General features: G+C 40.0%; 3 protein-coding genes and 1 long non-coding RNA gene across 5 annotated transcripts in view; 1 reads left to right on the forward strand and 3 right to left on the reverse strand.

Annotated features, from left to right (window-relative positions):
- LOC134806454 (heparan-alpha-glucosaminide N-acetyltransferase) overlaps positions 1 to 17,068 on the forward strand; it is a 62,972-nt gene extending 45,904 nt beyond the window's left edge. Inside the window, 7 exon segments of the mRNA XM_063779736.1 lie at positions 3,853 to 4,009; positions 4,562 to 4,766; positions 11,638 to 11,826; positions 12,978 to 13,099; positions 13,679 to 13,848; positions 14,266 to 14,452; positions 16,135 to 17,068. Of these exon segments, the coding sequence (XP_063635806.1) occupies positions 3,853 to 4,009; positions 4,562 to 4,766; positions 11,638 to 11,826; positions 12,978 to 13,099; positions 13,679 to 13,848; positions 14,266 to 14,452; positions 16,135 to 16,429 (1,325 nt within the window). The 3' untranslated portion in view covers positions 16,430 to 17,068.
- Positions 1 to 27,547, reverse strand: part of LOC134806470 (uncharacterized) — a 484,735-nt gene that overhangs the window by 237,828 nt on the left and 219,360 nt on the right. The window lies entirely within an intron of this gene.
- On the reverse strand, positions 511 to 3,582 carry LOC134806649 (juvenile hormone esterase-like). The gene is made up of 4 exons (XM_063779977.1): positions 3,513 to 3,582; positions 2,523 to 2,725; positions 1,011 to 2,242; positions 511 to 694 (listed from the first exon to the last, which is right to left on the reverse strand). The coding sequence occupies exons 1-4, from the start codon at positions 3,580 to 3,582 to the stop codon at positions 511 to 513; spliced, it is 1,689 nt and encodes a 562-aa protein (XP_063636047.1).
- LOC134806419 (cyclic AMP response element-binding protein A) overlaps positions 23,192 to 27,547 on the reverse strand; it is a 196,361-nt gene continuing 192,005 nt past the window's right edge. The window contains exons 4-8 of one of the 2 annotated variants that reach the window (XM_063779687.1): positions 26,740 to 26,887; positions 26,216 to 26,400; positions 25,056 to 25,199; positions 23,524 to 23,728; positions 23,192 to 23,448 (exon numbers count right to left, since the gene is read on the reverse strand). In XM_063779687.1, coding sequence (XP_063635757.1) covers positions 23,540 to 23,728; positions 25,056 to 25,199; positions 26,216 to 26,400; positions 26,740 to 26,887 — 666 coding nt within the window. In that variant the 3' untranslated portion in view covers positions 23,192 to 23,448; positions 23,524 to 23,539. Of the gene's footprint in view, positions 23,449 to 23,489; positions 23,729 to 25,055; positions 25,200 to 26,215; positions 26,401 to 26,739; positions 26,888 to 27,547 lie in introns of those variants that run through there. The other variant, XM_063779686.1, reaches the window with a different exon arrangement.

The raw sequence follows: 27,547 nt of genomic DNA on the forward strand, positions 1-27,547 counted from the left end.
TACAGCCTGGTGACAGACAGACGGACGGACGGACGGACGGACGGACGGACAGCGAAGTCTTAGTAATAGGGTCCCGTTTTACCCTTTGGGTACGGAACCCTAACAACGGGTTGCACTCCGGGAGTGCCGGCAGAAGTGAAAACTCAATGACATTGTAACAGTTTTTCGATCAGGTCACGTGTCCGTCTTACGTCTTACGAATCTTACGGGCACGTGACCTGTCGCGAGTTTATATTTTTTCCCCATCACAAAAAGTGCACAGCGCCGCTAAAGAAGTTTTCAGTTCAAAAATTTTTGGGTCAGCTTCATAACTGCCTCCAGTAGTATGATATAATTAGTTCCAGTGAAATTCCGCAACATGGCGCGTGATTTCCTGGTCAGGCTTTACCTAGGTATAAATGAGTTTTATATCTATGTATGAAGAAAAAGGGGAAGTAGGGTGTTTGATCTTACTAAAAGTTACATATTTTTAGTTCGAAGAAATTTAATTCAGACTTCACTTTACACTACTTAGTGAACAGTTTTCCTGTACTTTCCGTAAACTGATTGGAACAGGTCCCAGAAAGCCATCCTGTCCTTCAGGAACCTCTCCTCCATAAGGAGTTCAGCACCAATGTTTAGGTACGGCCTGGTGGTGTCCGTCACCGGTGACCATTTCAAGGGGATCAATTCAGAAGTCTCCGGAGTTGGGTTTCTGAAACATCGAAAGTTTTTTTTTAAATGGTGAGCTAAGCAGCTAAGCTTAGTCGTGATCGCTTAAAGTGACGATAGGCGGACTTCATAATTAAAATCAAATCATGTGACTAATAAATAAATAAAGTAATTTTTTGTCGTTACCTTAGTCATTACTGAGAGAAAAAGATGAAATGGATTTTTTATGATACCACAAGAATGTTTATTATCAATTAGGTCCTAAGTATGGTATTTTTACATTTAAGTTACATCCTCACATGAATTTATGATAGTGAAAAAAAAAACAGATATAACTTAAAAAAGTAACTTTGTCTCACCCGTATTTAATAAAATTTGCCCACAACGTAGTTACACGGTCAACCATCGTGTGATCAAATTCTGATTGATCTTTGCCATTCGGCAGGATCACATTAAACAAGTAGTCAAGTTCAGCTCCGTGAATAGCCCCCTCTTTACCAGATTCCACATAACTAAACACATATTCATAAACTGGATTGGCATTATTTTTAAGCAAGTTAGTTATCGTGTCCTGGACAGGGTGGTTGAATACAAAATCAGACTGGAAATCTACTGCTTCGGATTCGATATCTTTTGAAATAGGTCTATCACCGATGTAATAATGCCTCATTATCTTCGCAATTTCTTCTAGTTGATCTGTCTCAAGACTGAACTTTTCAGCTAATCTAGTGTAGAAAAAATCTTTTTCGAAAAATTCATCGCCGTCGATCAATAGTAATTCTGTAAATTCGACGTCAGTGTTACCGATTAGAATGGGAGTATTTCTCATTTTATTTTCATTTGAGAGAGCGTAAGCGTCAGTGTCGATAAAATTCTCCACGCCACTGAATGATTTTTCGTTGCACGGTCTAAACTCCATTCCCAAACTGTGGGCAGCACCGGTGACCAAACTATGGTGAGTTTTTGCCAAGAATTCCAAGGCTTCCTGATTATCCGTCGTGTTCAGACCCAAATAATTGGCCAGCTTTATTGCTACATCCGGATCCCCCGGAACAAACATGTCCGGACTAAGAGGTGTTCCGCTCTGCGCTATAACTTTATCGAATAACTTTTCTTTATTAGAATATAATTGTAGCAGAATTGAGCCTGAGCCAGCGCTTTGACCGCCTATAGTGACGTTGTAAGGATTTCCACCAAACGCAGCTATATTATCTCTGACCCATCTTAAAGCCGCGTATTGATCTTTAAGCCCCTGGTTTCCTGGTACAGCAGGGTCATCAAGGCACATGAAGCCATACGGTCCTAAACGGTAATTCACTGTGACGACAATGATATCGTGTTTGACTAAGTAGGGTTCCGTGAAGTCTCCAGCGCTTCCTGCATGGAAGTAACCTCCGTGGATCCATACGAGTACTGGCAAGGGATTCTGAACACTGGCTTTATTAGGCACATATACACTTAATTGAAGGCAGTCAAGGTTTTCGTCATCAGAACTAACAAGAATCTCTGTGCCAAAGCTGGTTTGAGGACATAATCTTGAGTTGTCATAAGCGTTAAAAACTTCTTCGAATTCCGGAGCCTCTACTGCATCCTAAAGTAAAAATTACATAAAGTAAATATTTACGCATATTACAAAATTAGTATAAATAATAAATCCTGCTCCTTTATGTATGACATGGACATTTTCCCAAGAGAATAAAGTGTGAGACAGGCGCAGCAAATAAACACAGTGGTGTTTAAAGGGTCACGTCTCTGACACGGTTTTATTGCACACGTCTATAGACCCCTATAGGCTACGGTAACCGCATTCCATCAGGCGAGCCGGTTGATCGTTTGCCACCGCCGTAGATGCAAATAATATCCAAACTTACCCCAAAGGGATCATCCAAATCCACTTTTGCATATGGTATTCCCAAAAATTGTGAATATGTTCCATCACTAGATTTTACTCCTTTTACCAGACCCTGTTTGATTAAAACTAATGGATCTATCCTTTGTAACGTACTGTAGGCATTTACTATAAATAAAATATTTAGCCATATCACGGCCTTCAATTTACCACCCACGATGTTTTCTGATATTAGAATTTTGATCTTATGATTTATATATGACTTGTTATCTTAAGGGGCCCACTGATTAACGGTTCCCCGGACGATATCAGCCTGTCAGTTGTTCGGAGCTGTCAAATTTTGCGTTTAACTGATAGGCCGATATCGTACGGTGGACTGTTAATCAGTGGGTCCCTGTATTCAAGTGCCCTGATAATACAGGATTACATAAGTTAGGTAACTGTCTTGATAACACTTTGTTTGTCAGGTTTATATTGGGCTTTTTGTTGTTTTGTAAGTCTCAATTCTGGGATTCGCTCTCGTTAGGTACAGTAAGTTGCAGAGAACTGACCCCACTCAATACAAATTTGTTCGCAGGGGGGTCAGTTATCTCAGCAGCTTACTGTATTCCTAAAAAAGTGTAAAAGTCGTTTTTAGCCCATCCGATTAAGTAGGTATGTTGTTATCTACATGGCTCTGATATAGCTGAGCACGTAACTGTCACTTCAAGTGAAGGTTAGGTACTTGATACTGTCATATGGCTTTTTAAATTATTGACGTAACTAGTTACGTAATGTGCTTATTATAGGTCAGGGTGTACTTTTTCAATTTTTGAACCTGAGGGCAGATTTTGTTAACTTTTATTTAATACTTCCAAGCTGAAACGGTGAAATGCACATTTTGTAATATTTTTTCTCATTTAAGTTTTTTTGGTTGTTTAAAACTATTGGTGGAGGGATGTTAGGTTTAAGATACAGGGTAGATGATATTTTCACGTCAGCCGATAAACGGCCGTGTCTCATTTCTTGGCACCCTCTTCCCTCCAAAATAACACTATCCTAGGCCGTTCATACAATTCTTCTTCTTCTTCATCCAGTGCCATCTCCTACCGGAGGTCGGCTATCATGAGGGCTATACGAACTTTAGACACAGCTGCGCGGAATAATGAGCGTGTGCTCTGTTTAAACCATGTTCGGATATTTGATGAGCCATGAGTTATGTCTTCGTCCGGATAATCTTTTCCCTTGGATCTTTCAAGGTTCATGCAATTGATCGAGTGCAATGTACCTATGTATGATCTTGATTTGTCGCTCACCGCTTGCGTCTATTCCATGGCCTTAGAAGTCTAAGCAATGAAATTTCCCTGTTTCAGCTCTCCTGCTCCTCCTCGGCGTACTCCTCGGGACATGGGTGGTCTACGGCGTGGTCCGCTTCATCATGTCCAGGGTCTGGCGGACCGGGAAGCTGCGGTACGGAGACAAGGAGCTGGCCATCCAGCAGCGGCTGCGGGCGCTCGACACCTTCCGAGGGTTAGTAAATAGTGACTCTGTGAGCTGTAGACCTCGCGAACCCCAAGGCTCCGCCACTTTGAAATTTTTTGATCAACAAAATTGACCAAAAATCATATAATTTTCCAACCTGCTCACTAAATCTCACCAGAACCGGCTGCGAAATGCGACCTGTAGAGGAGGAAAGTCCGAATAGGATACGATTTTTTTTCTGTTCAAGCTGAAACGGAGATGCTTCGTAGTATAAATTTAGTCTAAAGAGTGTTGTTTTTGCGTGCGTCCGAGGATAAGAGTAGCATTCGCTCAATGTAACTCTTAGATTTGCTTCCTCTATGTGTTAGCTTTGGATATACGCACGCCTGCTAAATGTCACCATTGTCCCTTGTACGAGAAAGTAGTGAATATACCTACATACGCGTCACTGATGCCAAGAGTGTATTTTTACGTATAATTTTAAATTTGTATCCAGGCTGACATGTAAATTAGCTTTACGAATAAAATGATTATGATTATGAGTGTCATGTTCGTGCAAATTTATCGGAGTCGGAGTTTAATCGAAATTTTTGTTAACAGCATGGCCATAGTGTTCATGATCTTTGTGAACGATGGCGCCGGCGGCTACTGGTGGCTCGAACACGCTACGTGGAACGGTCTGACGGCAGGGGATCTCGTCTTCCCTTCATTCCTGTGGATCATGGGGGTGTGCATACCTCTGTCTGTCAAGGGAGCTTTTGCTAAGGGAGTACCGAGGTGGAAGATCTTCTTGCATATTGTCAGGGTAAGTTAGCTGGAATTTGTTACATAAAACCTGGTGTTACAATACTACTTGAGGGTCAAAGCGGTTTTCATACATCTCTGTCCGTGAAAGGAATACTGCGGTGCAAAGTGTATTCATCCTTACTTGAGTCCCTTAAAAGTCTTAAAACTCGGGTAAATCCATCTGTCAGATTATGCGATTTTGGTATTAAGAAAAGGTAATAGGGTAGATATTTGCTGAGAGGGTCGAATGGATTTACCCGAGTTTGAAGTTAAGCGACACACTTGTTCTATCATGTAAACAAACACTTCTCGAAGACATTACCACACTTTTCTCTGGAAATACACAATAATCATCACTTATGTTGTTATCTACTTACCTACTTAAATAAACTCACAAAGTATTGAATCACGTCTGTTGTATGGGAGCCTCACTTAAAGTATTTATTATATTCTGTTTTTAGTATTTCTTGTTGTAGCAACAACAGAAATACATCATCTGTGAAAATTTCGGTCGATTCGGTTTTCATACATTACATGGCTCACGGCGCGATCCGGGAATGGATTAGAGATTAACTAGATACGATATAGTAAAGATATGTGACGTCCCACGGGTAAAGGTACCTTATGGCGTGGATCGTCACATATCTTTACTATATCGTATCTAGTTAATCTTTAATTCATTTCCCGAATCGAGCCGTCGTCTAAGAGCCTTGCATCGTAAGCTCCTGAGCTTATAATACTCGTAATTACGCAATCGCAATGCGGTCCCGGTGGTCTTATGTAAACGCTGACCGGTCCGTCAGGTTGCCAGGATGGCTCGATGACCTTTCGGAGTCTGCGTCTGCGCAACTCCGCGCATTGCAATACAAGGAGCTTAGCCACGAAGCTAGTCATTTGCGCCGTAGCGCACGAAAACTTGAAATGTCATTAAACCTGTACAATCTCTCCAAAAATATATCCGTGAGATTGAGAAAATCGCTTGAATCAATATTTTAGTATTTTCTACATAAACAAAATAAATTAAAGTCAAGTCAAGGCCTCATTGCATGTAGATTGGCTGTCTTTATTTCTTTTCTTACTGTTCTCTGGTAACTTGTTGTATAATATGCCGCGATAACATTGTAATAGGAATAACTCACTATAGATTGGTTTCTTGTCATGGGAACCTCATTGTTTAAAGATTAATGTCAAGTAAAAAGTCTGCTGTAACATAGTTTGGTACAACTTACCGCGTGAACTTTTAGCGTAATATTTTAAGTAGGCTACGATTTAAGGGCAAGATAGTTGGCCACCTGATACGGCACGACAGATTCTTTTTAAACATCCTGGAGGGCAAGATTGAGGGGAAAAGACGCAGAGGAGGGCTCACATATCTCAGCCATATAAGATAGAGTTTCTGTCGTGTCGTACGAGGGAGTTAAAAGGCTGGCCCAGCAAAAAGAAGAGTGGCGATTACTCCACCGACAAGAGCATAGCTCTTAAATATTGATGATGATGACGATTTACATTCGTAAATCCAGATTCCAGGGTGGGGATTTGTTTTATGATAAGTATACGAGGTAAACGAGCAGACGAATCGCCTGATGTTACGCGATTACCACCGCCCATGACACCCGTAACACCAGACGGGTTGTATGTGCGTCGTTGGCGGCCTTTGATGAGAATATTACGCTCTTTTCTTGAAGGTAGTATCGGTCCAGAAATATAATGCGCGACAGTTCATTCCATAGTTTAGCTGTGCGAAGCAGGTGTCTGGAGAAACGCACAAAACAGTATAGGTAAGTATAATTCTTCATTATCATCGTGCCTATTAGTGGAAGGCCTTCTTCAATCTCCACAACAAACTTACTTTCGTCTGTCCACTAGAGATACAACGGATAGTTTTTTTTATTAATTTTTTTATTCATAAGCCATAAATTGTATGTGTACATGTTGATGTTAGGCAATACAGTGAGAATCAATACAATTTTACCCAGTGGGTGTAGCTACATGTTGTTTGGCCGGATACCGGGTATTCGGCCTGACACTGACACTGCATGGCAGAACCTACTATGCACAAGGAAACGTACCGACGAGAATGGTAGATGGTAGCACATGCTTTGGCAATGTACATGTGCACATATATTTCCGATTTAGGCCACAAGATGGCAGATCGTCCAACGCGCACGGTCCCTATAAAAACTAGGTATCGGATAACTTTTTGTCGGCCACAATAATGTAGGCAACTAGGCACGCACCAGATATGCATGCAATCCACTTTCGCACTTACGTCATTATCATTTCCTTATTATTGATCATTCGTATCTGATCTTTGGTACACGGTTGCCATTCGTATCGTTTTTGCAACAGTCATTGGAAATTCTTTGCGTGTTGTTAGAACTCTCTCTACCGGCTAGGTATCAGATCTTAGTTCCCCTATGCCTAATGGAGGTTCTATACGCAGCGGGCCTACGGGGCCCTCCGGATCCAATACAACAACGCGTTCCGGGTATTGATGGGGCTGCCTCGTTTCTGCAGCGCATCAGGGATGTTCGCAGAAGCACGCGTGGACTGCTTTTATGCGACTATGCGCAAACGATGCACATCCCTGGTGCGCCGGGTGCGGGCCAGCCCCAACCCTATCCTGTGTGTGATAGCGGACAGACTTGACTGCCCGTATATGAGACACTGCTGCGAAATGCATGTTTCCAGCAGTGTATATATATTGTAATAGTTAATTAGGTACTAACATTAGGAAAGTAAGTCTACTAACAAATCTGTATGAGTCCATAGTTGCTCGAAATAAATATTTTTCATTTCATTTCATTTCATTTAGTTACAATAAAACATAATAAGATTTTAGCTTGAGTAAGCTTTTAGGGTAAACATCAAACAAACGTCATGCTAATTTTGATGCTGATGCCAACGAACGAAGAAGAATAATTATATAGAAGTCTAACTAAAGCCTAGCGAAAAATGATCCCATCACGGTGCCGCGAGTAGGGTTACCAGATGACAGGAATTTTCCTGACATGTCAGGAATTTTGGCCTTTTGTCAGGAATGGGGACGGAACACGAAAATGTCAGGATTTTTTTGAATTGTAGACTGTTTTATAAGGTACCTTTTTATTTACTTAAATTAATACAAATAATAAATTTAATAAAACTTAAATTAATAAAATGCGGCTACCGGCTCAATCGGGTGGCCATCGCTAACGGCTAGACACCTCCCCACCCGTCGTCGTCGTAAAAAAATTGAAAGTCAGGAAAAATATTCGGAAATCAGGAATTTTGTCAGGAAATCCTAAATTTGTATCTGGTAACCCTAGCCGCGACTGTACAGTCGACGTCAAAGATATGTTTTGCACTTTGACGTCAACTGTACAGCGCGCATGTTCACAACGTCAAATATTGTAATGCCGCCACAGAATAAGCAAAAGTACCTGTACCTACCACCGTACAGAAAGGGCCCTTCCTACAAAACCGAAGTTAGACAGCGATTCAGAGTCGAATCATGATGATATCCCTTTCTTAACTTTCGACTATTTGGGGTTGTCAAAATTCAAGTAATTATCTTATCTGTGGTCGTGCACGCAAAGGGACGTCAAGTTGTGTCAATCCTAATAATTGCTCGGAGCAATGCTGAGCCGAACGGAGCCGACTTTGCCCGAAGTCAGGAGTGTCTCCCCAAGTCCCCATGCACTGATGCCGCGCAAGAGGTTTGACATACCTACCTATAGGTATATAATTTTATTTTAGACAATCAAAACTTTTGTTGACCAATCACAATTTTTTTTATAGCGGGAAATTGTTTATTGGGTAAAGCTGTGGGCGGGGTATATTTACGGAGAAGGGATAACTGTCAGAGAACGTCATATTTTCATAGAAATTTGACATTAATGATGACATTGCCACAATTCGTCATTGCAAATTCCATGCAGAGTTAGCTTAGTTCGAGTCTAACAATAATCGCCGGTCTTATCGCTACAGAGCAATCTCTTCCTGACATACTTTTGAGAGCAAATTAATTGCGGCAAACATTCAGAATTCTAAAAATAGTAATACATACGTAGGTACAGTCGCTATCGGATATATTGGAGCGGCCAAGGTGCTCTCAAATATCTGAACACGCCTCTATTGTCAAGGCGTTAGAGTGCGTGTTTAGATATTTTTGAGCACCTTGGCCGCTCCGATATATCCGATGTCGACTGTACGTACCACATTCCTCATATGTAGTGAAATGTATCTCGGCAAGTGAAGACAGATTTCATGCATGCTCTACGTTTGTCCATCCGTGCATGTTATACTCTAACGGTTTATATATCGATCACTTTCAATAACTCCTATCTCAACATCTTTCGCTTTTGTAATACCAACCATGTTGAGATAGACGCAAGGTCGTGTTTTGAATAAAGGAAGTTATAAAAGTAAGTGATACGCGAACTCGCTAGAATCATTTTCAAAAACTCTTATCTATACTTCTTTCTATTTTCTAATATGAACTTTATTATGAATGCCGTAAGGTAGCTTTTTCAGCGAAGTATAAAAGCGTAAGTTAGGAAGTAGTGAATGCCCATTAGTATGGTCTCGTTGCGGTCTTTAGTGGGTGACCGATATATGCGTAATGATCTGTATGTGCTATTGATTTGTGAACTACAGTTATACATATATATCGACCACCATAAACTAGACTAGAGGGGCGTAGCCTAGTGACAATCGTTAGTAGATTTAGACCAAGAAAAGTCTGCAGCGATTTTGATGGCCCACGCAAGTGCAAGTGTTATTTTAAACGTCAAACTTCTATCAAATGTTACGTAAAAATAACATTTGCATTGCGTAGGCTATCAAAATCGCTGCAGACTTTTCTTGGTCTGACTCTAGGAAACGCCAAACGAAACTTTTTAAGACGAAAGGGGACGACCGTGCGAAATCGCCTTTTCATACAAATATGTGTGTATGAAAAGGCGATTTCGCACGGTCGTCCCCTTTCGTCTTAAAAAGTTTCGTTTTCCCCTCATTTTCCCCTCTGGTTATTGACAACTCTAGTCCTCGTAGTCCCCACGTTTGTATGGAGAAGCGATCGTCCCCTTTTCTCTTAATTGTATGGAAATATGATCACGTGAGTTTTCGTGGAACTAACATCCCAATACACTTTAAATTTTTTGGCATATTCTGATAACTGATTGCCATCTTGGCCTCAGGGGGCCGATTTTTGAATTTCGATCGTTCGATTTCGTCACTCGAAAATCGGTGGAAAACGGCAAAATGCTAATTTTTGAAATACGAGCGATAGAAATTGGAAATCTAGTGGTATTCACCACTCGTTTTCAATTCTATTGCGGGAGGACCTTTCCTACCTATATAAGCAAGATTAAATCAAAATAAGGTTTTTAAAAATGCTTGTAGGTAAAAAAGAAAAGAATAAGTGTAAAGGTGACTACGATCAGCTATATGGGAAGTGTGGGGTCCTCCCTGTTCAAGAAAAGTTTAGGTATCTTGTGGCCGTAGACTAATATGGGTGCAACGACCATAAAATGCCTAGACGTCTAAACGATAGATTGTTAAGAGCTGACAGGCGTGCACAATATCTCGAACCACAATGTTGTAATTACTATGGGGAAAGAACATTACACTATATAACTCCTCGGATATATAATAACATTAGATTTCTGTCTGTAAATGAAAATATTACAAAAGCAGCGTTTAAAAGAAAGTTAAAACTGGAGATGTTGGAAATATACTTACCTAAAAAGTAATAATTTCAAATACATACTTACCTAGAAAATTATAAAATCATTCCACAATCATGTACATATTAAAATATCAATAACAATATAAATAGTTAAAAAATGCATGCTTTCTTTTCTACTAACAATAGTATATAAGTCACGATTGTAAACATTTACCTTAATATTAAGTAAGAGTTGAGGGCGGCGCGCCAACAAACTGGTTACTCCAGTTTGGCGCATTTATTGTATATATGTATCATTGTAATTGTTTATATGAATAAATGAATTAATAAAAATATTAGTAGAATTTAAATGCCTAGTAGTGGAGATATTATTGAACGAAATACACGAAATCGAGCGGTCGAAGTCCAAAAATCGGCCCCCAGACCTACAGAGCGTATGTGTTAAATTCTTCCACGCGTTATCCCGGCATTTTGCCACGCCTCATAGGAGCCTGGGGTTAGCTTGACAACTAATCCCAAGAATTGACGTAGGCACTAGTTTTTACGATACGACTGCTAAGGGCTATCAGTACGGTTACCATCAGTTTGTCACTGACATAAACGCCGTCGAGAACGTAATTTACTTTCTATACATCCCGTTTGCACTAATATGCGAGTGCGAGCGAGATGTATAGAAAGTAAATTACGTTCTCGACGGCGTTTATGTCAGTGACAAACTGATGGTAACCGTACTGACCTTCCAGCCCAGAGGGAAAACTAGGCCTTATTGGGATTAGTCCGGTTTCCTCACGATGTTTTCCATCACCGAAAAGCGACTGGTAAATATCAAATGATATTTCGTACATAAGTTCCGTAAAACTTATTGGTACGAGCCGGGGTTTAAACCCGCGACCTCCGGATTGAAAGTCGGACGTCATACAGTCAACGGTAAAAATATGGGTGTACAAATCATCTCAAAAATATGTCCCATAACTCTTATGTCAGTGAATTAAGAACTATGGGACATATTTTTGAGTAAGTTGTCTACACCCATATTTTTACCGTTGACTGTACGACACTCGGCCACCACCGCTTAAAAAGAAGATAGTGAAAATAAAGTGTGACGAAATATACTGCTGGCGACTTCCAGCGCTGATCTTCCGATGAGACTATCATTGCCATCTTGCCTCTTGGCCCCTGACCTACAGTGTTTAATATGTTTATTTGTTTTTTGTTTTAGCGCTCCTGCATCATGTTTCTGCTCGGCGTCGCTCTAAACACAATCGCAGGCCGCAACACTTTAAGCCAGATCCGCGTCTTTGGCGTCCTCCAGCGGCTCGCCGTGGCGTATTTCGTGGCGGCTGGCTTCTACGCGCTCACGGCTCCGAAGTACTTCACGCCACCCAGGGTACATGAGGTTTGATTCTCTGTCTCTGTTTCCTGCACCTACATGGATTGGGAGCACTTTTCTACAAAACACAATCGTACTTGAAGATTTGAATCTGTCTTTTTCTTTTAACCTTTTGGACGCCAATGACCGATATATCCGCAACGCAGGTTCAACGCCAAAGACCGATTAATCGGTCACAGACCACAGAGCAACATAGACCTACGTGCATATGCATAAAGTTCAATTTCAGTTTTGACACTTCGGTGATGTGGCGTCCCGTCCGCGTGACAGCTTTTGTGTTTGACACGGCGTCGAAAAGGTTAAAGATGGCTTCCATCATATGTATGATGATTTTGATTACACTGTTCGGTAATTGCTTTTAATTAAGTTGCTGAAATTATAGCTGGATTTTACAAATAGCGACGATAGTTTCCGGTTGTTGACTAAAGAATGGTTAAAAGCGTTTCAAGACTATTTCTTCATTAGCTGCACTTTTATGTTAGTGCCCATCAATATTACACTTTCACAACTTTAATGAGCAAGAAACAATAAAATATTCTCGAGACGACTTCGCCATTTCGAAATTCAACCGGAAATCTATTTGAAACATTAGAAACTTGTATATTTAGAAAATGTCACTGTCAAATGTTTTTCTGAAAAATAAAGACAGTCTTTCCTTTCCTCTGAGATATTTCCGAAATGATGAGGTGTAAATTGTATTTCAAGTATACTGTCATGCCAAGTTCACATCTATTCCAGTGGCATCCCAGTCCAGTGATCGAATCCAGCGTTGGATTGCTACTGGAATGTGAACTAGCACCGAAATATAATCATTCCAGTACAGTATCTGGAATGATGGTCTCTCCGTTTGAATCCAGCACGCCCAATCCAGCGCCACTGGAATAATGTAGCCCGTCAATCCAGTGCTTGATTAAACATTAAATAGTGAAAACGTATTGTATTTTTTTGTAACCGTCTCCTTAAATTCACTGGGTCATGAAAATGATTGGAATTAATGTAAACGATTCGATCCAGTTCCGTGTGTATATTATCCCAATAGTTTTTAATTGCGAAAAGGACCAGAGAATATTGATATTTTCCTGCTCATCATTTTCATTTAAAGACCATAGAGATAATTTTATTATTATATTATTAAGTAACGATTACTATGAGATATTTGTTTCTTTCAGGGTGCTTGCGGACAGGCTTTAAAAGACGTCCTCTCATGCGTGTGGTGCTGGGCTTTAGCTGGAGCCCTAGTAGCAGTTCACACTGTGATCACCTTCGTAGTTCACGACCCTGACTGTCCAGCGTAAGTTCATCATCATCAGCAAGTGAAAGACGTCCTGTCTTGCGCGTGGTGTTGGACGCTAGCTGGTGCCCTAGTAGCAGTTCACACTGTGATCACTTTTGTAGTTCACGATCCTGGCTGTCCAGCGTATTACATCATCATTCATTACACATCCACTACACATCTTGTCACTTCTTATCGCTGGTACGTTTTCAAGTGACTCGTGTAGACAAAAATTTGCAGAAAAATTGACTATTTATCTTTTTATGTTGTTCACAACGTGATCACCACCGTAGTTTGCTATCATCATTCCTTCAGCCAGAGCAATGTTAAATATTCTAAAATCACTGCTAATCAATCTACAGCTAAAAGCGCGCTCTTAGGTGACTGATGGAACAAATTTTGTTTTCGAGACTTAAAATATTTGAAGTGTTAATACTAAACAAGACCAATCAACGACGAGGGTGCGGAGTGTTAAGGTCGGCAATGCATATATTATGTAACACCTCTGGAGTTGCAGGCGTCTTTAGGCTACGGACACTGCTTACCATCAGGTGGGAAGTATGCCCCCAATGTAGTATAAAAAACCAATATTTCCAGAGGCTACCTCGGCCCCGGCGGCAAGCACGACGACTGGGCGGCCCCGGAGTGCAGTGGCGGTGCGGCGGGCTACATCGATCGTCTGATCCTTGGCTCCTCACACCTGTTCCAGTGGACTGACCGTCGCCAGGTCTACGGAGGGCAACATACTGACCCTGAGGGTTTACTTGGTAAGCTACCCTTCTTCTTCAGTTGCCATATCTACCATTCTTCTCGATCTTGTTCTATCCTTATCCATTTAGTCACCAGACTAACCCTGCATGAAGGTTAAGCTACTAGCTAAGACTGTCAGCGTCAACATTTAACCTAGATTCGTCACATTTGGACGGTGGAGTGTCGTAACCTCTACGGAAGACCACAGACTGACCCTAAAAGGTTATAGGTTAACCTGGAGTTACTGGCTATATCGACCGTCTGATGAAGCGCTCTGGTCTGGTGTTATCTGGGCTCGTCATATCTATACCAAGGAATCTCCAGAGACCACCGACTAACCATATCCAATTTTCTGAAGACACTCCGAGTATAGCTCGAGCCTTGCTCTTTGAGTGAATCCGAATCCATTATTATCTAAATACTTTTTTCCACAGGTTGCCTAACATCAGCTGTACAAGCGCTACTAGGTGTGCAAGCAGGAGCAACGGTATTGCTGCAGCGCTCACACAAAGCCCGCCTGTCTCGCTGGCTAGCGTGGGGACTAGTTTTCGCTCTAGCTGGTGCCTTGCTGACTGGCTTCAGTAGGGAGCATGGAGTGGTGCCAATCAATAAGAACCTGTGGTCAGTGTTTTTTATTTTTATTTGTGGTGTTTGTTCGACAGCAGCAAGAAGCTTATAAAAAACATTGGAGGCTGCACGTTAAACAAATATTAAGGGCCACTTGCACCATCTCACTAACCCGGGGTTAAGCGGTTAAACCGTTAACCCAGTGTCAAATTGTACTGGTAACCATGGTAACTCCAGGTTTAACCGGTTAACCCTGGGTTAGTGGAATGGTGCAAGTGGCCCTAAGAGACAACTTTGAATAAAATGTAAACGTTTTTTCAACACCTACTTTTTCGATTTATCTGTTTCCGCTACCCAAAGGTTGTCTGTAAGAGAACGCTCATTAGCGAAAAGACCGCCTGTTGTCTGCCTCTACATTTAATCAATTGTTCTTTTCTTTTGTATATTTTTACTGAGGTGTGCCAATAAATAGTATCCTATCTGTAGCCGCCGTGCAGGTCAGGATCTCGACGACTCAAATAAAAAGCTTCGATTTGAAGTAAACTATTATAATCTTTCCAAAGTTACTGGTTTACAAGGGTTCCTTGACTAACGGTTAGATGTTCGGTAGAGAAGCCTTTTGGTGTGGTAATTGTATGGAGGCTGATGAAAGAGTGATTTGCATAATTTGAAAGTACACAATGGTGGTTTAGATTTAGGTGCCTCTAATTGGCCGCGATACAGGGTATGTGGAGCGCTCCTATTGGTGCTTTAGAAAAAGCTTCCAAATACTAGCCGAGCCCGATGGCTGCGTCGAGCTACTGCATTAGGTTTATACAAATATAGGTTGCGTTCGCAACACTATCTAATGACGTCTAGACAAGTGGGTGTATTCCCATTTGTACCCGCCGGGCACAGATGGGAATAGGTGCATTCACATGAATCATTCGCCTCATTATGGCGATGGTTACGAGGGAATACACCGACCAGTGGCGTAACTATACCAACTGAGGGCCGTGGCAAAATTCATCGAATGGGGGCAATGGGGGTCTGAGCTCACGGCCTTTAGGTCAAATTGGGGCCCCTCTTAAGTCAGACGCCCATGGTATTTTGCCCTCTTCTTTACCCTAAGTTTGCACCGACTTGGTACTGACAATGTAATGGCCGCTCCATGCATCACGTAAAACTTGGCGGGTGACATAGCGTGGTGAGAATATAGGTAGCACAATTGCATTCCTGTCTGCAGAACAAAATAATTTTCACCACACCAGCTCGGAAAGGCTTACTTTGCAATTCAAAAACTGATAGCAAAGTTGCATTTTATTCACATGTGAGGCAAAGTAATCGAATGCAAATTTTGAGTTGTTTTCTTATGTTTGCTGGTAGAATTATTGACCTTTAAATTATGGTTTTGGGTGATAAATATTTAATAACAATAATAACATTCATTTGGATTTGATTTTGTGTGATATTTTACATTTAATATTTGCTTCGGGTTGGTGTGGTAAAAAAAATTGTGTTTCAGTCGGGGGCAAATTATGTTTAACCCTCGTGCTTTGAAACCCTCGCAACGCTTAAGATTCCATTTTTCGAACCACTGCTACGTTCGTGGTTCAATTTTGGAATCTTTCGCTTGCTCGGGTAGGTATCAATATTAGCACGAGCGGTTAAACAACAACTTTGCCCCCTCTTGTAAAACAAATAAACTATAAGCAGCCACTTTCAGCGGACCTTAATAAATATTCTCCATTTTCCAGGTCCATCTCCTTCGTTCTGGTGACGACATCGTTCTGCCTCGTCCTGCTAGTCCTCTGCTACCTGTTCACGGACGCCTGGCGCCTCTGGGGCGGCGGGCCGTTCCGAGCGCCCGGCCTCAACGCCATAGCCTTATATGTTGGTCATATGGTGTGTTACAACATGTTCCCTTTCCATTGGAAGGTGGCCAATATGGAGACGCATACGATAAACTTGTTGGAAGCTGTTTGGGGGACCGCGCTTTGGGTTGTCATAGCGCATGTTATGGCGAAGAAGAAGGTTTTTATATCGCTTTGAATTGCCTGTGAAAAGTAGAAAGGAGCTTGTAAGAGAACAGTATAACACTGTAACATTTTTCTTATCCAAATGGATATGAAGATCCGTTCGATAATTATGCCCATTGGAGAAAAACTAGCTATATAAGAGTTTACTCATACTTATAGATAACATTGTAAAACCATCATGAGTTGTGTCCATAGCGCCAAGAATGCTTATATGCGATAGCGCTACCAACGTATCCTGTCCTGTCAAAGCAGAATTTCATGATTTCTAAGGTTTATATTTGCTATTTTTTATACCAATATAGAATGTGTCAACCTTTTTTGTATGTGACAAATTGTTCAAAAGGTACTCAGTACCGGTTTGATTGTACTTTAAATTAGGTGTAGGTATTTAAGTATGAAACCGACATAATAACTCCATTTGTGTTGTCAGATGGAGATCAATCTCTTACTTTGTTTCAATGGTGCTCTGAGATGAGGTTGGTTAGATTTCCTATGCGGTGTAACTTGGCCAAGTATGTAATTAAGTTTAATGAGCCGTCATAGAGGAATCGTTTAATTTTGCCAAGTTAGCTTAACGTAGTTTTAAAGACTGATTATTAGATTTAACTGAACTTATATCTTAGCTATAGTTGAAATAAAAACATTTAACAATCATTGTATTCTTATTTAGATCTATAATATAGAACCTGTCATTATATACATACATTATAGACAGACATTATATAGGTAATGTAAGGTTTTTGTTTATATTAACTTCCTTTCTCGATAACCCTTGTCCAGGGATAGTATATACGATTTATCGACCACATGCGTGTCAATGACATTTCAACCTTAGTGTTCCTATTTATGGTTCAAATTAGATTGCACTCACTCAAAAAGTCACTTGTCTTCAAAGGCATCACTATAAAAAAAAAATTGGATTTTTTTGGTAAACCTACATTGGAGCGGCTTAGAAAAGGGTTAAGCAATTTGGCGTAACGTGTCTAGTCTAAATATGTAATTACAATTCAAAAGTTTTTTTACTGATATTATAGTTACTATACCTACGACGTAGTAATTATTTCCAAATAAATTTTGAAGGAATATATGTGTGTGTCAATATAACTGTCTTGTGAACCCGTCTCAAATCTTTCATTTCATAATAAATGTGACCCAATCAGCAAAAATGTAATCCTCCGCTTAGGAGTCACATTTATAGACAACAGTTAGGCTAGACACTAACCTTTAAAATTGAAAATTTATGAAATTCAGGTCTAAAAATAATCCCGAGCGGCAGCATCGATTGTTTCAGTACGGATAGGTAGTTCTATGTGGTTCTATGTCTACGTGACAGCGTGATAAAACGGTGTCCGTCACTTTCTGTCCTACGGTGTTAAAAAGTGACAGTTATTTTATCACGTGGATAAAGATGGATCTCCATCCATAATTCGCTGGCAGGAATAAAAACACCGGTAGGTATACAATATTTTGACGCTTTATTTATTTCAAAGGTGACAGTAAAATCCGTAATGTCATTGAAAATAATAATAAAACAAACGATTCAACAAATGATGACTCAAGGTAACAGAGAGTAGTTTTAACAAATAAAACTATTAATAAAAATTACACTGAACAACAATTGGCATGGCCGCTTCATCAATCCGGTTTTAGGCCGTTATTGCACAATATCTTATGAAAATATGGTTTCTTAGTTTAGCACAAAAATACGACGCGTGAGAGTTTAAGGCTTTCAGGAAACTTAGGAAATAAACTTGGTAAAAGAAAAAGGCTGATTTTTATTTGTAAGACGCTCTTAAAGGGCGTCCATATGTGGCGGACCGCTTGCGCATTTCACGCGCGCAGTACGTCGTACCACTTACCAGCAATTTTGCCGGATCTGGACGCACTTTAATATTGTTTCATATGTGTTTTAAAAATAGGAACCGGCTATACTTGATTTGGTTTTGAGATCGACTTTTGTAAGTAGTAAAAACTTATACAATACTTATAAAAGAGATAAGAACTCGTATCCTAAGTGTAGCTCTATTAAGGCTAACCTCAGTTCTCGTAAGACCTCTGAGATGGAAAAAGGCCTTCAATTTTAGGATAACAAGAATAGATAATAAGTTGAGCTTTAATTATAGAGACAGAAAGTGTAATATCCTCTAGCCACCGATAAATGAAACATTTACGACAAACGCAATTTTGCTTTGTCTGAAAACGGGGGCCGTTTATTAGGCCTCTAGGCGGCTAGAGGTAAAACTATTTAGAAATACACAACTCTAATTGCCCAATAAACTCGCACGGATCGATATTAATTAATTAATTAATCATTTTATCTGCTCGGTTGACGAATTGATCATACTAAATTGTCACTCAGAAATGTTGTACTTGTACAACAGCTATGTACAAGTTTGGCATTCAGTTTACATGCATTAAATTATTAATCCATAACTTAACTACATTAGTTAATTCATATAAGTCGTTTTCAATTACATCACTCCTTTGTAGACGGTAAATGCCATATTAGGAATTATATATTCTACAAGTTAAAATACTTTATTTTTATATAAATATCGTATTTTCTCTAAGGATACTCTTCGCCTGTCATTCGCTATTGCCTCTGAGGGCGACCGCTAGCTGGCGCGGACGCGTGCGACGGATTTTACCCTACAATGGCCCTCGCGCCATCTAGCGAACGCCCTGACACTTAAATTCATATTGGTAAAACCGTTGCTGATAGGCACATTTGCAGTTCACCTTATCCTGCGAACATCCCTGCAGCCTAATTGCGAAACTTTCGGCCCGTCATTGCTTCGAACCCTTTGGACACGCTATCGTAAACTTTATTGAAATGCATGAAGGTCTATATTGCAATGTAACCGTGCGCGTCTAGAGACGTCTTTGGCGGTTAGAATAAGTTTCAAGTCATGGAAACATTACGTCGGTCGGAATAGTTATGCAATTCGACTGCGGAAGGCGAGGATAACCGAATGCCATTTCAACCAATAGCTACGCTAATCTAGAGATCTCGACGAGAGACAAGTAAAACTGTATAACGTATATATTTCTAAAAATTCATTAGAAAAAATCTCTTAAAATATATCTTCATTTTCAATAACACGCCCCCTGATGAGTTGGGGACGATATAAGTTGATATATTAATTTAGCACGATATAAATATAACATTTTCTTAAAACTCTACATAGGAAGAACTTCATACATGTACAACAGAACGTAATTGCACACAGTAACATTAAACGTCCGATGACAACCAAAACTTAATTTATAAAAGCTCGTATCTAAGTCTCCGTTTGGTAATGAGATACGAGGTTTTTAAGAGTTTGCTTAACTTTTTTTTTGGTTGTCAAGAAACGTGTTATAAAATGACGCGTCTCAGGACGGCAGATAGAATTATACTAATCAAGCGGAAAAATAGACATATAATGTACGAGTATACATAATTAACAGTTTCAGGTAAAATTTTGTACAGCAAGTTGACTACATCCCGAAGATTCTATTATTAATAAGTACGAAGCTCACTTTAAGTCACTTACATCGAGAAAATGGAATGTATATTAGTTCACGAGAATGTTCGACGATCGTCCAGTACCAAGATTCGTGGTACGTAACAGGTCGTTTCACAGGAGCTGGCGCGAATGAAATGAATGAGTGAATGAAAATATCTATGTGTGTATCACATTAACCAATAAAATGGCGGCTCTGCGCTGACTCTATGTCTACCGATTTACAGGTGTCACATACAATGAAAGTTTAGTTCATTCCATTCGTGCCAGCTTTCGTGAATCAACCTGTACATCAAAATACTGTTCGTATATGAAGGCTAGTTACAATGAAATATTGTATACTAAGGAAAATTTGCTATTAAACGTAAGTGACAGGTCAAACGGTTAGTTATTAGAAATAATAATACCTTTTTCCATTGCTAGTTTTTGGAATCCTCATTTGTGAGAGTCGACACAGTTTATTTAGAATTAATTCTTCAATAATCACAAAAAAAAACGTATTAGGTACCTACCTAGTTTTAATATACAATTCAAGGTTAATTAAAAAAAATCTGTAGCAATGATTTTTTTAACTTTTATTTAATTAGAACTTTCAACATTGAAGACTGAATCTTTATTCATTGAAATGTTTTGAGTCACTCTTCATAAAAACTCAACCCAACACTTATATTCAAATTCTAACCCACATTACTTAATGTTCATTGTAAACTTTCCTCAGTATGTATCAATTGAACCTTTTCGCCACGGCAATGATGTAATAAAGTGTCATTAACGCCACGGCACAAATTGCACGTAAACAGTCCGTATAACATATCAAGTCATGGCGTGTGGCGCACGAAATGTACTGGCTTTATATCAAGTCAATGGCGGCGAAAAGGTTAAAACACTATTAATATACACCGTTGAGAAGGCTCGCTGTCCGTTTGTACTTGTCCACAGAGCGCCATTCCTGATTGACAGCTATTTTATGGTGTATTCCCATTTGTCCCCGCCCCAAACCCACCGAGGGGACAAATGGGAATGAGTTATATGCAGCGCCTATTCCCATCTGTGCCCGGCGGGGTCCAATGGGAATACATCTATTCTATGGGCCGTGAACCCAAATGCTTCTACAAAAGACTAGACATTATACCGAATACAATCACACAGTCGGCTCAATAGGTCCTTTAGTAGATACACAAATATCTATCTTATAGATAAAATCTCTAGATACATTTCTCTTTATAAATGCAAATTCATGGAATTCAATTTATGCTGTAAGACTATGTATATGTCTTACATATTATGCTACCGAGAATTCCGACGCGAATCCAGGGATATTCTAAAAGGCCCCTGTACACAATGGGCCAGCGTAGGCCAGTCTGGGGGACGCATTTATGCGTTAGAGGGAGCAAGTGATATTGCTATCTCATTATACCGCATGGCTGCGTCCCTTGGACTGGCCGGCGCTGGCCCATTGTGTACAGGGGCCTAAAGATCGCCACGACGGCCACATACAAGTAAAACGTATGCTTTGGGTAACAATAAAATTTCTTAACCTAATTTCACATAATTATAAACACACACAAATTAAGACTTAACCTATTTAATGCTCTTGCAGCATTATTATAATATATTACGAGATTTCTAACGACACGCCTATATAATTATCGACACTCGAGTGCATTTTACACTACACAACATCACACAAATACACTAAAATCAGATATAAGAAAACGAAAAGTTTATTTAGATTGTCTTAAATGATATGAATATTGTCAGGCGTGGCTCACTTCGCGATTTCGTCGCGTCGCTACAAGTACATGCGGCCCACACCAGTTTTGGTGTCTAGCAGTAGTGGTTGCCGCGCACCACTACGGAACGGATGCCTGCTAGCGCTTGCGCCACCTCTGTCGTAATAGATGCGTTTTGTTAGAGAGTGAACATTGAACATTATGTACCTATACAGTAGGTAGTATTATTTATTCTGTGATATTGTGTAGTATAAAAGGCACTTTATAGACCCAATTATATTTCCCTGTTATCAGGTCTTCGACGAAAACGGTGCAGTTGCAAAAATAAATATCTAGTGTGGCACTTTGCAGTAAAAACAGCAGGAATAAAGTTCCAGCACCACAAAAACCTATTACTAAAAATATAGTGAGCAACCATATCGAAACGCTAACAGAACACCTAGTGTAAATTTAATTCTATAGCGTGACGACTTGACGAGCGTTCGCGTTTGCGTTGTCTATTTTTGTACGGGATTTTTAACAGCGGGAGGTCAAAATACGAGTAGCTAAATCAGTGCCCCAAACGCGTTAGTTCCCCGTAGCATTATTCCCGATCGCATTTTTCCCCACTCGCGTTAGTTCCGCGTAGCATTATTCCCGATCGCATTTTTCCCCACTCGCGTTAGTTCCGCGTAGCATTATTTCCGGTCGCATTTTTCCCCACTAGAGTTTGTTTTTCAAAAAACATTTAGTTCACAACTTACCTAGGCGGAGGCCCGCTTCGCGGGGCTCCTATTTCTGGGCGGTTTGCCCTTCGGGCATCTGAAGCTGCCTAACGAACCTAACCTACCTAACCTATTAATTTAGTGTGACGTCCAAGAAAACATTAGTTTAGGTTCGTTAGGTAGCTTCAGATGCCCGAAGGGCAAACCGCCCAGAAATAGGAGCCCCGCGAAGCTACGCGGAACTAACGCGAGTGGGGAAAAATGCGACCGGGAATAATGCTACGCGGAACTAACGCGAGTGGGGAAAAATGCGATCGGGAATAATGCTACGCGGAACTAACGCGTTTGGGGCACTGATCACTGATCTAGCTACTCCAAAATACCATACAAAATGACACTTACACAAACGCGTACGTCACGTCACGCTCTCGAATGAAATTTACACTAGGGGTGGAGTTCCCTTTAGTCTCCTAGTATAAGTAAATACTTCCAAATATACATACATTGTCAAAAGTTGGCTTGCCGGTCGAATTTTACATTAGAATGAAATTCTCCTAAAATTTTTAAATAAGTTATGACATGTTATGGTTTAGTAGGTAATTTACAAGACAAGACATCAAAATTCGATATATTTTGAACTTTGAGTACACATAGATATATTATGACTGATATTACGACTCGGCGTAGCCAAATAATTTACCTACAACTTCGAGAAATGACAAGTGTCTTTTGATTGATTTATATCATGATATATATTCTTTTATATGTATAATTTGTTTATAACATAACTTAGATTAGTTGATATAATGAAAAACAAGACAGAAATTACTAATAAGTAGCGCCATAAAAAAATCGGAATTCAATTAACGGAAGTAAAAGAAACTTATTTTAAAACCAGACTTGGACAATATGAATTTGTAAGAACGCCGTTTGAACTAACAACAGTGCCATCAAAAGACATTCGTCACCTCTCATAATCTATGACCAATACCATAACAGTATAAATTCAGACTATAGCAGGCCTTAGGGAAAGCGTAGCGTGACGTCACATTCTTCACAGCGACGTCACCCTCTTCACAGTGACACCCTCTTCACAGTGACGTCACCCTCTTCACAGTGACATCACACTTCACAGCGACGTCACCCTCTTCACAGTGACGTCACCCTCTTCACAGTGACGTCACTTGCGCGCGTTCCGCGTCACGAGCGCCTGCAGGGCGGCCAGTTGGCTTTGGAGACTCGCGTTCTTCTGTTCCAGGGTCTCTACCCTTTTTCTGTAGTCGGAGTTCTCAGATACAAGAATTTCGACCTTCCTCTCTAGTTGGTCCATGTATTCCTTCTTTTTGCGTCTGCTTTCTTGTGCTGATATCTGGAACGGAGGAGCGGTTTTACTACGTATTAAAACCAAGAGCAAAAAATAAAGGTAAATGGCGTCATAAATTCATAGACAACGATTAGGAGCTTTTAAAATGAAGCATTGAGATAACTGAAAATGAATATGAAGAGATTTTGACCAGAATACGAGTAGGTATAGTTTGTCAAAGGACTGTCTCATTTCAATCATAGACAGATATAATCATACTATCTTACACTAGTACTAGCACCCAAAACAAAAGGATGAGTATAGTTTTCCTGGTTCTTACTGACTGACAAATTGGTTTGACCAACTATATTTCCAATGATAACAACCAGCATTTGTAATGACTTAATGAGATTTGGTATTTAGGATCAATATATTACTATTAAATGTTAACAAAAAACGTAAAAGGGCATGAATATGATGGACTTTAATAGAACTTTAATTACACCGATTATAGCTGAACTCGGTAATCCTCTATTTCTGCTATCAATCACTCATTAAAGTACGAGGAAACAAATTGTTTTCACCTTGTTCCATATTTTCCTTCTTCTCTGCCGATGTACTACTACTTAGTATATGTGTCGTTTCCGAGTAAAAGTCTCACTTTGTCGCTTGCCATAAGGATGCTTTGACAGGTTATTCGTATAACGATACAAACAAATGTCGTCCTTGTGGTAAGCGACTAAGTGGGACCTTTGACTAGACTTCGACACATATGTACAAAACTCAGCTAATGTCTGTTTGACTGAGTGTAGTATTCGGATCGAATTCCGTATTTGATATTTGTAAAATGATCTCAGGTGTGTTTACTTATTGTTTACGTCTAACGTCTGTTTTATAAATCCTGTCCATTTTCCTGTTTCAAAAAGATTAAACGGACATAATTTGATATAAATCATTTACCTTGAAGAATCGTAGGCGTTGTAAGTAAAAAACTAAATATTAATCGTGTTTACCTTGCTCTATGTTTTCCTTTAAAATATTTAAAGGATTTCTCCTTTGCCTTGGTGAACGATAGGCGAAGTATAGTAAACTACTAGAAATCATTTTTTAATTGATCGTTTTACCTTGTTCCTTATTATTATCCTATTGATTTTCTTGAGGAACTTCTTTGTATTAAAGAATGGTAGGCGATATAAGTACAGTACATGTAGATTCACGAAAGCTGGCACGAATGGAATGAACGAAACTGTCATTGTATGAGTGACAACTACATCGGTATACACTCAGAGCCACCATTTGAATGGTAAATGTGATACACACAGATATTTTCATTCACTCATTCATTCTATTGGTGCCAGTAGTAATCTAAATATAGCATATTGATTGTTTGTACCTTGTTCTTGATTTTCCTTCTGATTTTCTTGAGTGATTTCTCCTCGGCCTTGGTGAGTGGTAGACGCGTGGGCACGGGGTAGCCTTCTGCGAGCAATGTGCGTTTCTCTTCGTCTGTTAGCACCAGTTGGCCCGTTGAACCTTTCTGCAATGACCAAAAGTATTTTAATGAATCAGCGTGTAACATTCAAAAATGAAATCTAGGTTATAAGTATCTCCATATATCTTAACTGATCTTCTTCTTCTTCTTGCCCTTATCCCACGTTATGTGAGGTCGGCACAACATGTTTTTCTCTTCCATTCTCCTCTCTATCTTTCGTCACCTCAGCACTCACTCCTTTCTTTCTCATTATCCTCTTTCACACAATCCATCCATCGTTTTTTGGGTCTACCATCCGCTCTCCGTCCATCAACATTCATCCCTAACATTATTTTGCTTATATGGCATTCATCCTTCCTCAATACATGCCCATACCACGCTAACCTACTAGATTTTTACTGATCGCTGGTTAAAAATAAGTTCTAGTCGAAAAGTTTCTGTCGTGTAACTGAGTAGTGCAACGGCGGCTCGTATTATTAACAAGCTTGACTTTAAATGCGTCAGTTATTCAGAATGTTCTCAGCACAGAAATTTGATGGATTGAATTAATACTGTACAAAATTGGTTACCTAATAGTCCTAATACTAACTGGTTGGCTACTCGTACTAATAATGGGGGTTATGGGATGTAGTAGGTAAATGGACGGCTTGAAAGGATTTTAAGAAAGATTATCCCTCGTGCTCCTACCAAATGAAACAAACTCTTGTAAGACTTGTTTGTTTTTCGTCGATCAGCAGCGACGACGATCGACGAAAAACTGAAAATGCTCATCTCCGACTACAAGTATTCCGGACCACGCATAGCATACATTTCAATAGTTATTTACGATACAAGTGCGGAAAGTAGGAAATTCGCAGCGAGTGGTGATAAATTAAAACACGACCGAAGGAAGTGTTTTATATCGACACGAGTTGCGAATTACCTATTCGTACGTGTATCGCACAACGTTTTACAGTGCTGTATGGCTGTTTAAATTTTCGACATAGGCACGGAAAGTGCTTATTGCCGTACTAGTGCGGGAAAGTAGCAACATACGTACTGTAAAAGCTTCATTTACTTACCGGTTGCGTGCTGATGAGCGGCGTGTTGATGGGCTGGCGGGAGTGGTGCGAGAGGTAGAGGTGCGCGCGGCGCGGCGCGGGGGGCGGCGCGGGCGCGGGCGGCGGCGCGTCGTGCGCCGGCGAGCGCGCGCCCTCGCTGTCCGACGACGACAGCGACGACGGCGGCGTCGGCGGGAGGTGGAAGCCTGCAAACGATAACATTTTCAACAATAAGCAACAAAAAAAGGATTCAACATTTTAAAGGTTTTTAATTCGTCAGTTGTTATATTGTGTCAATTTTATTGTGGGAATTTGAAGGATGTTTTGTATGATAGGACACTACATTGGGGCCCATTTCCATTTTACCTAGTCATATGTATAAAATGCATATATGTTAGTCTGTAAGGTATTTGTAATATAGGCCTTGTTGCCTGATTTAAAATAAAAGTTAAATAAAATAAAATAAATAAATATCACGATCTAATGATGGGATCTTGGAAAAATCGAGGATGCTCTTCAAATATATCTGTAATACGAGTACGTACCAGATCCTGAGCTAGATGTGACCTTGATGGACAACTTGTTGGAGTTGAGCGAGGTGGCGAGCCTTGGTGCAGCACTGAGCAGCAGTTGTGGCACGCCCGCTGCGCCCACTTTTTGCAGCACAGCTTGTGGCATGTGTATGGTTCCCGTCTGCAATTATAAAGGAGTTAGGTTAATTTAAATACCTACTTACATTCTTTCTTGTGAGAAGGATTTGTGTGAAGCTTTTTTAGAAATAATGTTTTGGATATTTTTCACGTAGGTGCTAATATTTTTATGCTAATCCGTTTTATCGGATCTATAAATCCCTTTTTTTTACAAAAAATCATACATTTTTATTGAAGTTTGTAGTTTATAACAATTTCTATAGATATCATAATATTAAACAATTCGATTTGAAATGTAGGCAAATTTTTAAATGAAACAAATGTACAGAATAGTATGCTTAAAGTAGCTAACAGAGTTAACCCTTTAAAACTCAAAGGAAAGGGTTATTCGAGTTCATCAAAAATGAACCGTTCCGGCTAACTACCCTTAATTAATATTAACTCACATTTATAGACGGGTCTAACGCGAATTTTATTCAATTACCTTGATTTACCGACGTTTCGACACAGGTTTCACTGGTCGTGGTCGCGGCTGACTGATGTCCCAGCAAAATGTCAAAACAGAGATTTGTGCAACTACCCGACGAAAAGTGTATGGAGAAGTTTGGGGTAGACATCACATTTTCAAACCACCCACTACACATAATGTTAATTATTGTCAATAGTCCGACACGCAACACTCACAATATCCACGCACAAGTCC

Source organism: Cydia splendana, chromosome 3 (assembly GCF_910591565.1).
Source record: "Cydia splendana chromosome 3, ilCydSple1.2, whole genome shotgun sequence".
Lineage (NCBI taxonomy): Eukaryota > Metazoa > Arthropoda > Insecta > Lepidoptera > Tortricidae > Cydia > Cydia splendana.

Excerpts from the sequence above, each read along its gene's own strand:
- LOC134806649 (XM_063779977.1), bottom strand. The coding sequence starts at position 3,582 with ATGGCACTGGATGAAGAAGAAGAAGAATTGTATGAACGGCCTAGGATA. Across the intron at positions 2,726-3,512 it reads GTTATTTTGGAGGGAAGAGG|AAAACATCGTGGGTGGTAAA; the intron begins GTGCCAAGAAAT and ends TTCTAATATCAG. Across the intron at positions 695-1,010 it reads GCAAATTTTATTAAATACGG|AAACCCAACTCCGGAGACTT; the intron begins GTGAGACAAAGT and ends TCGATGTTTCAG.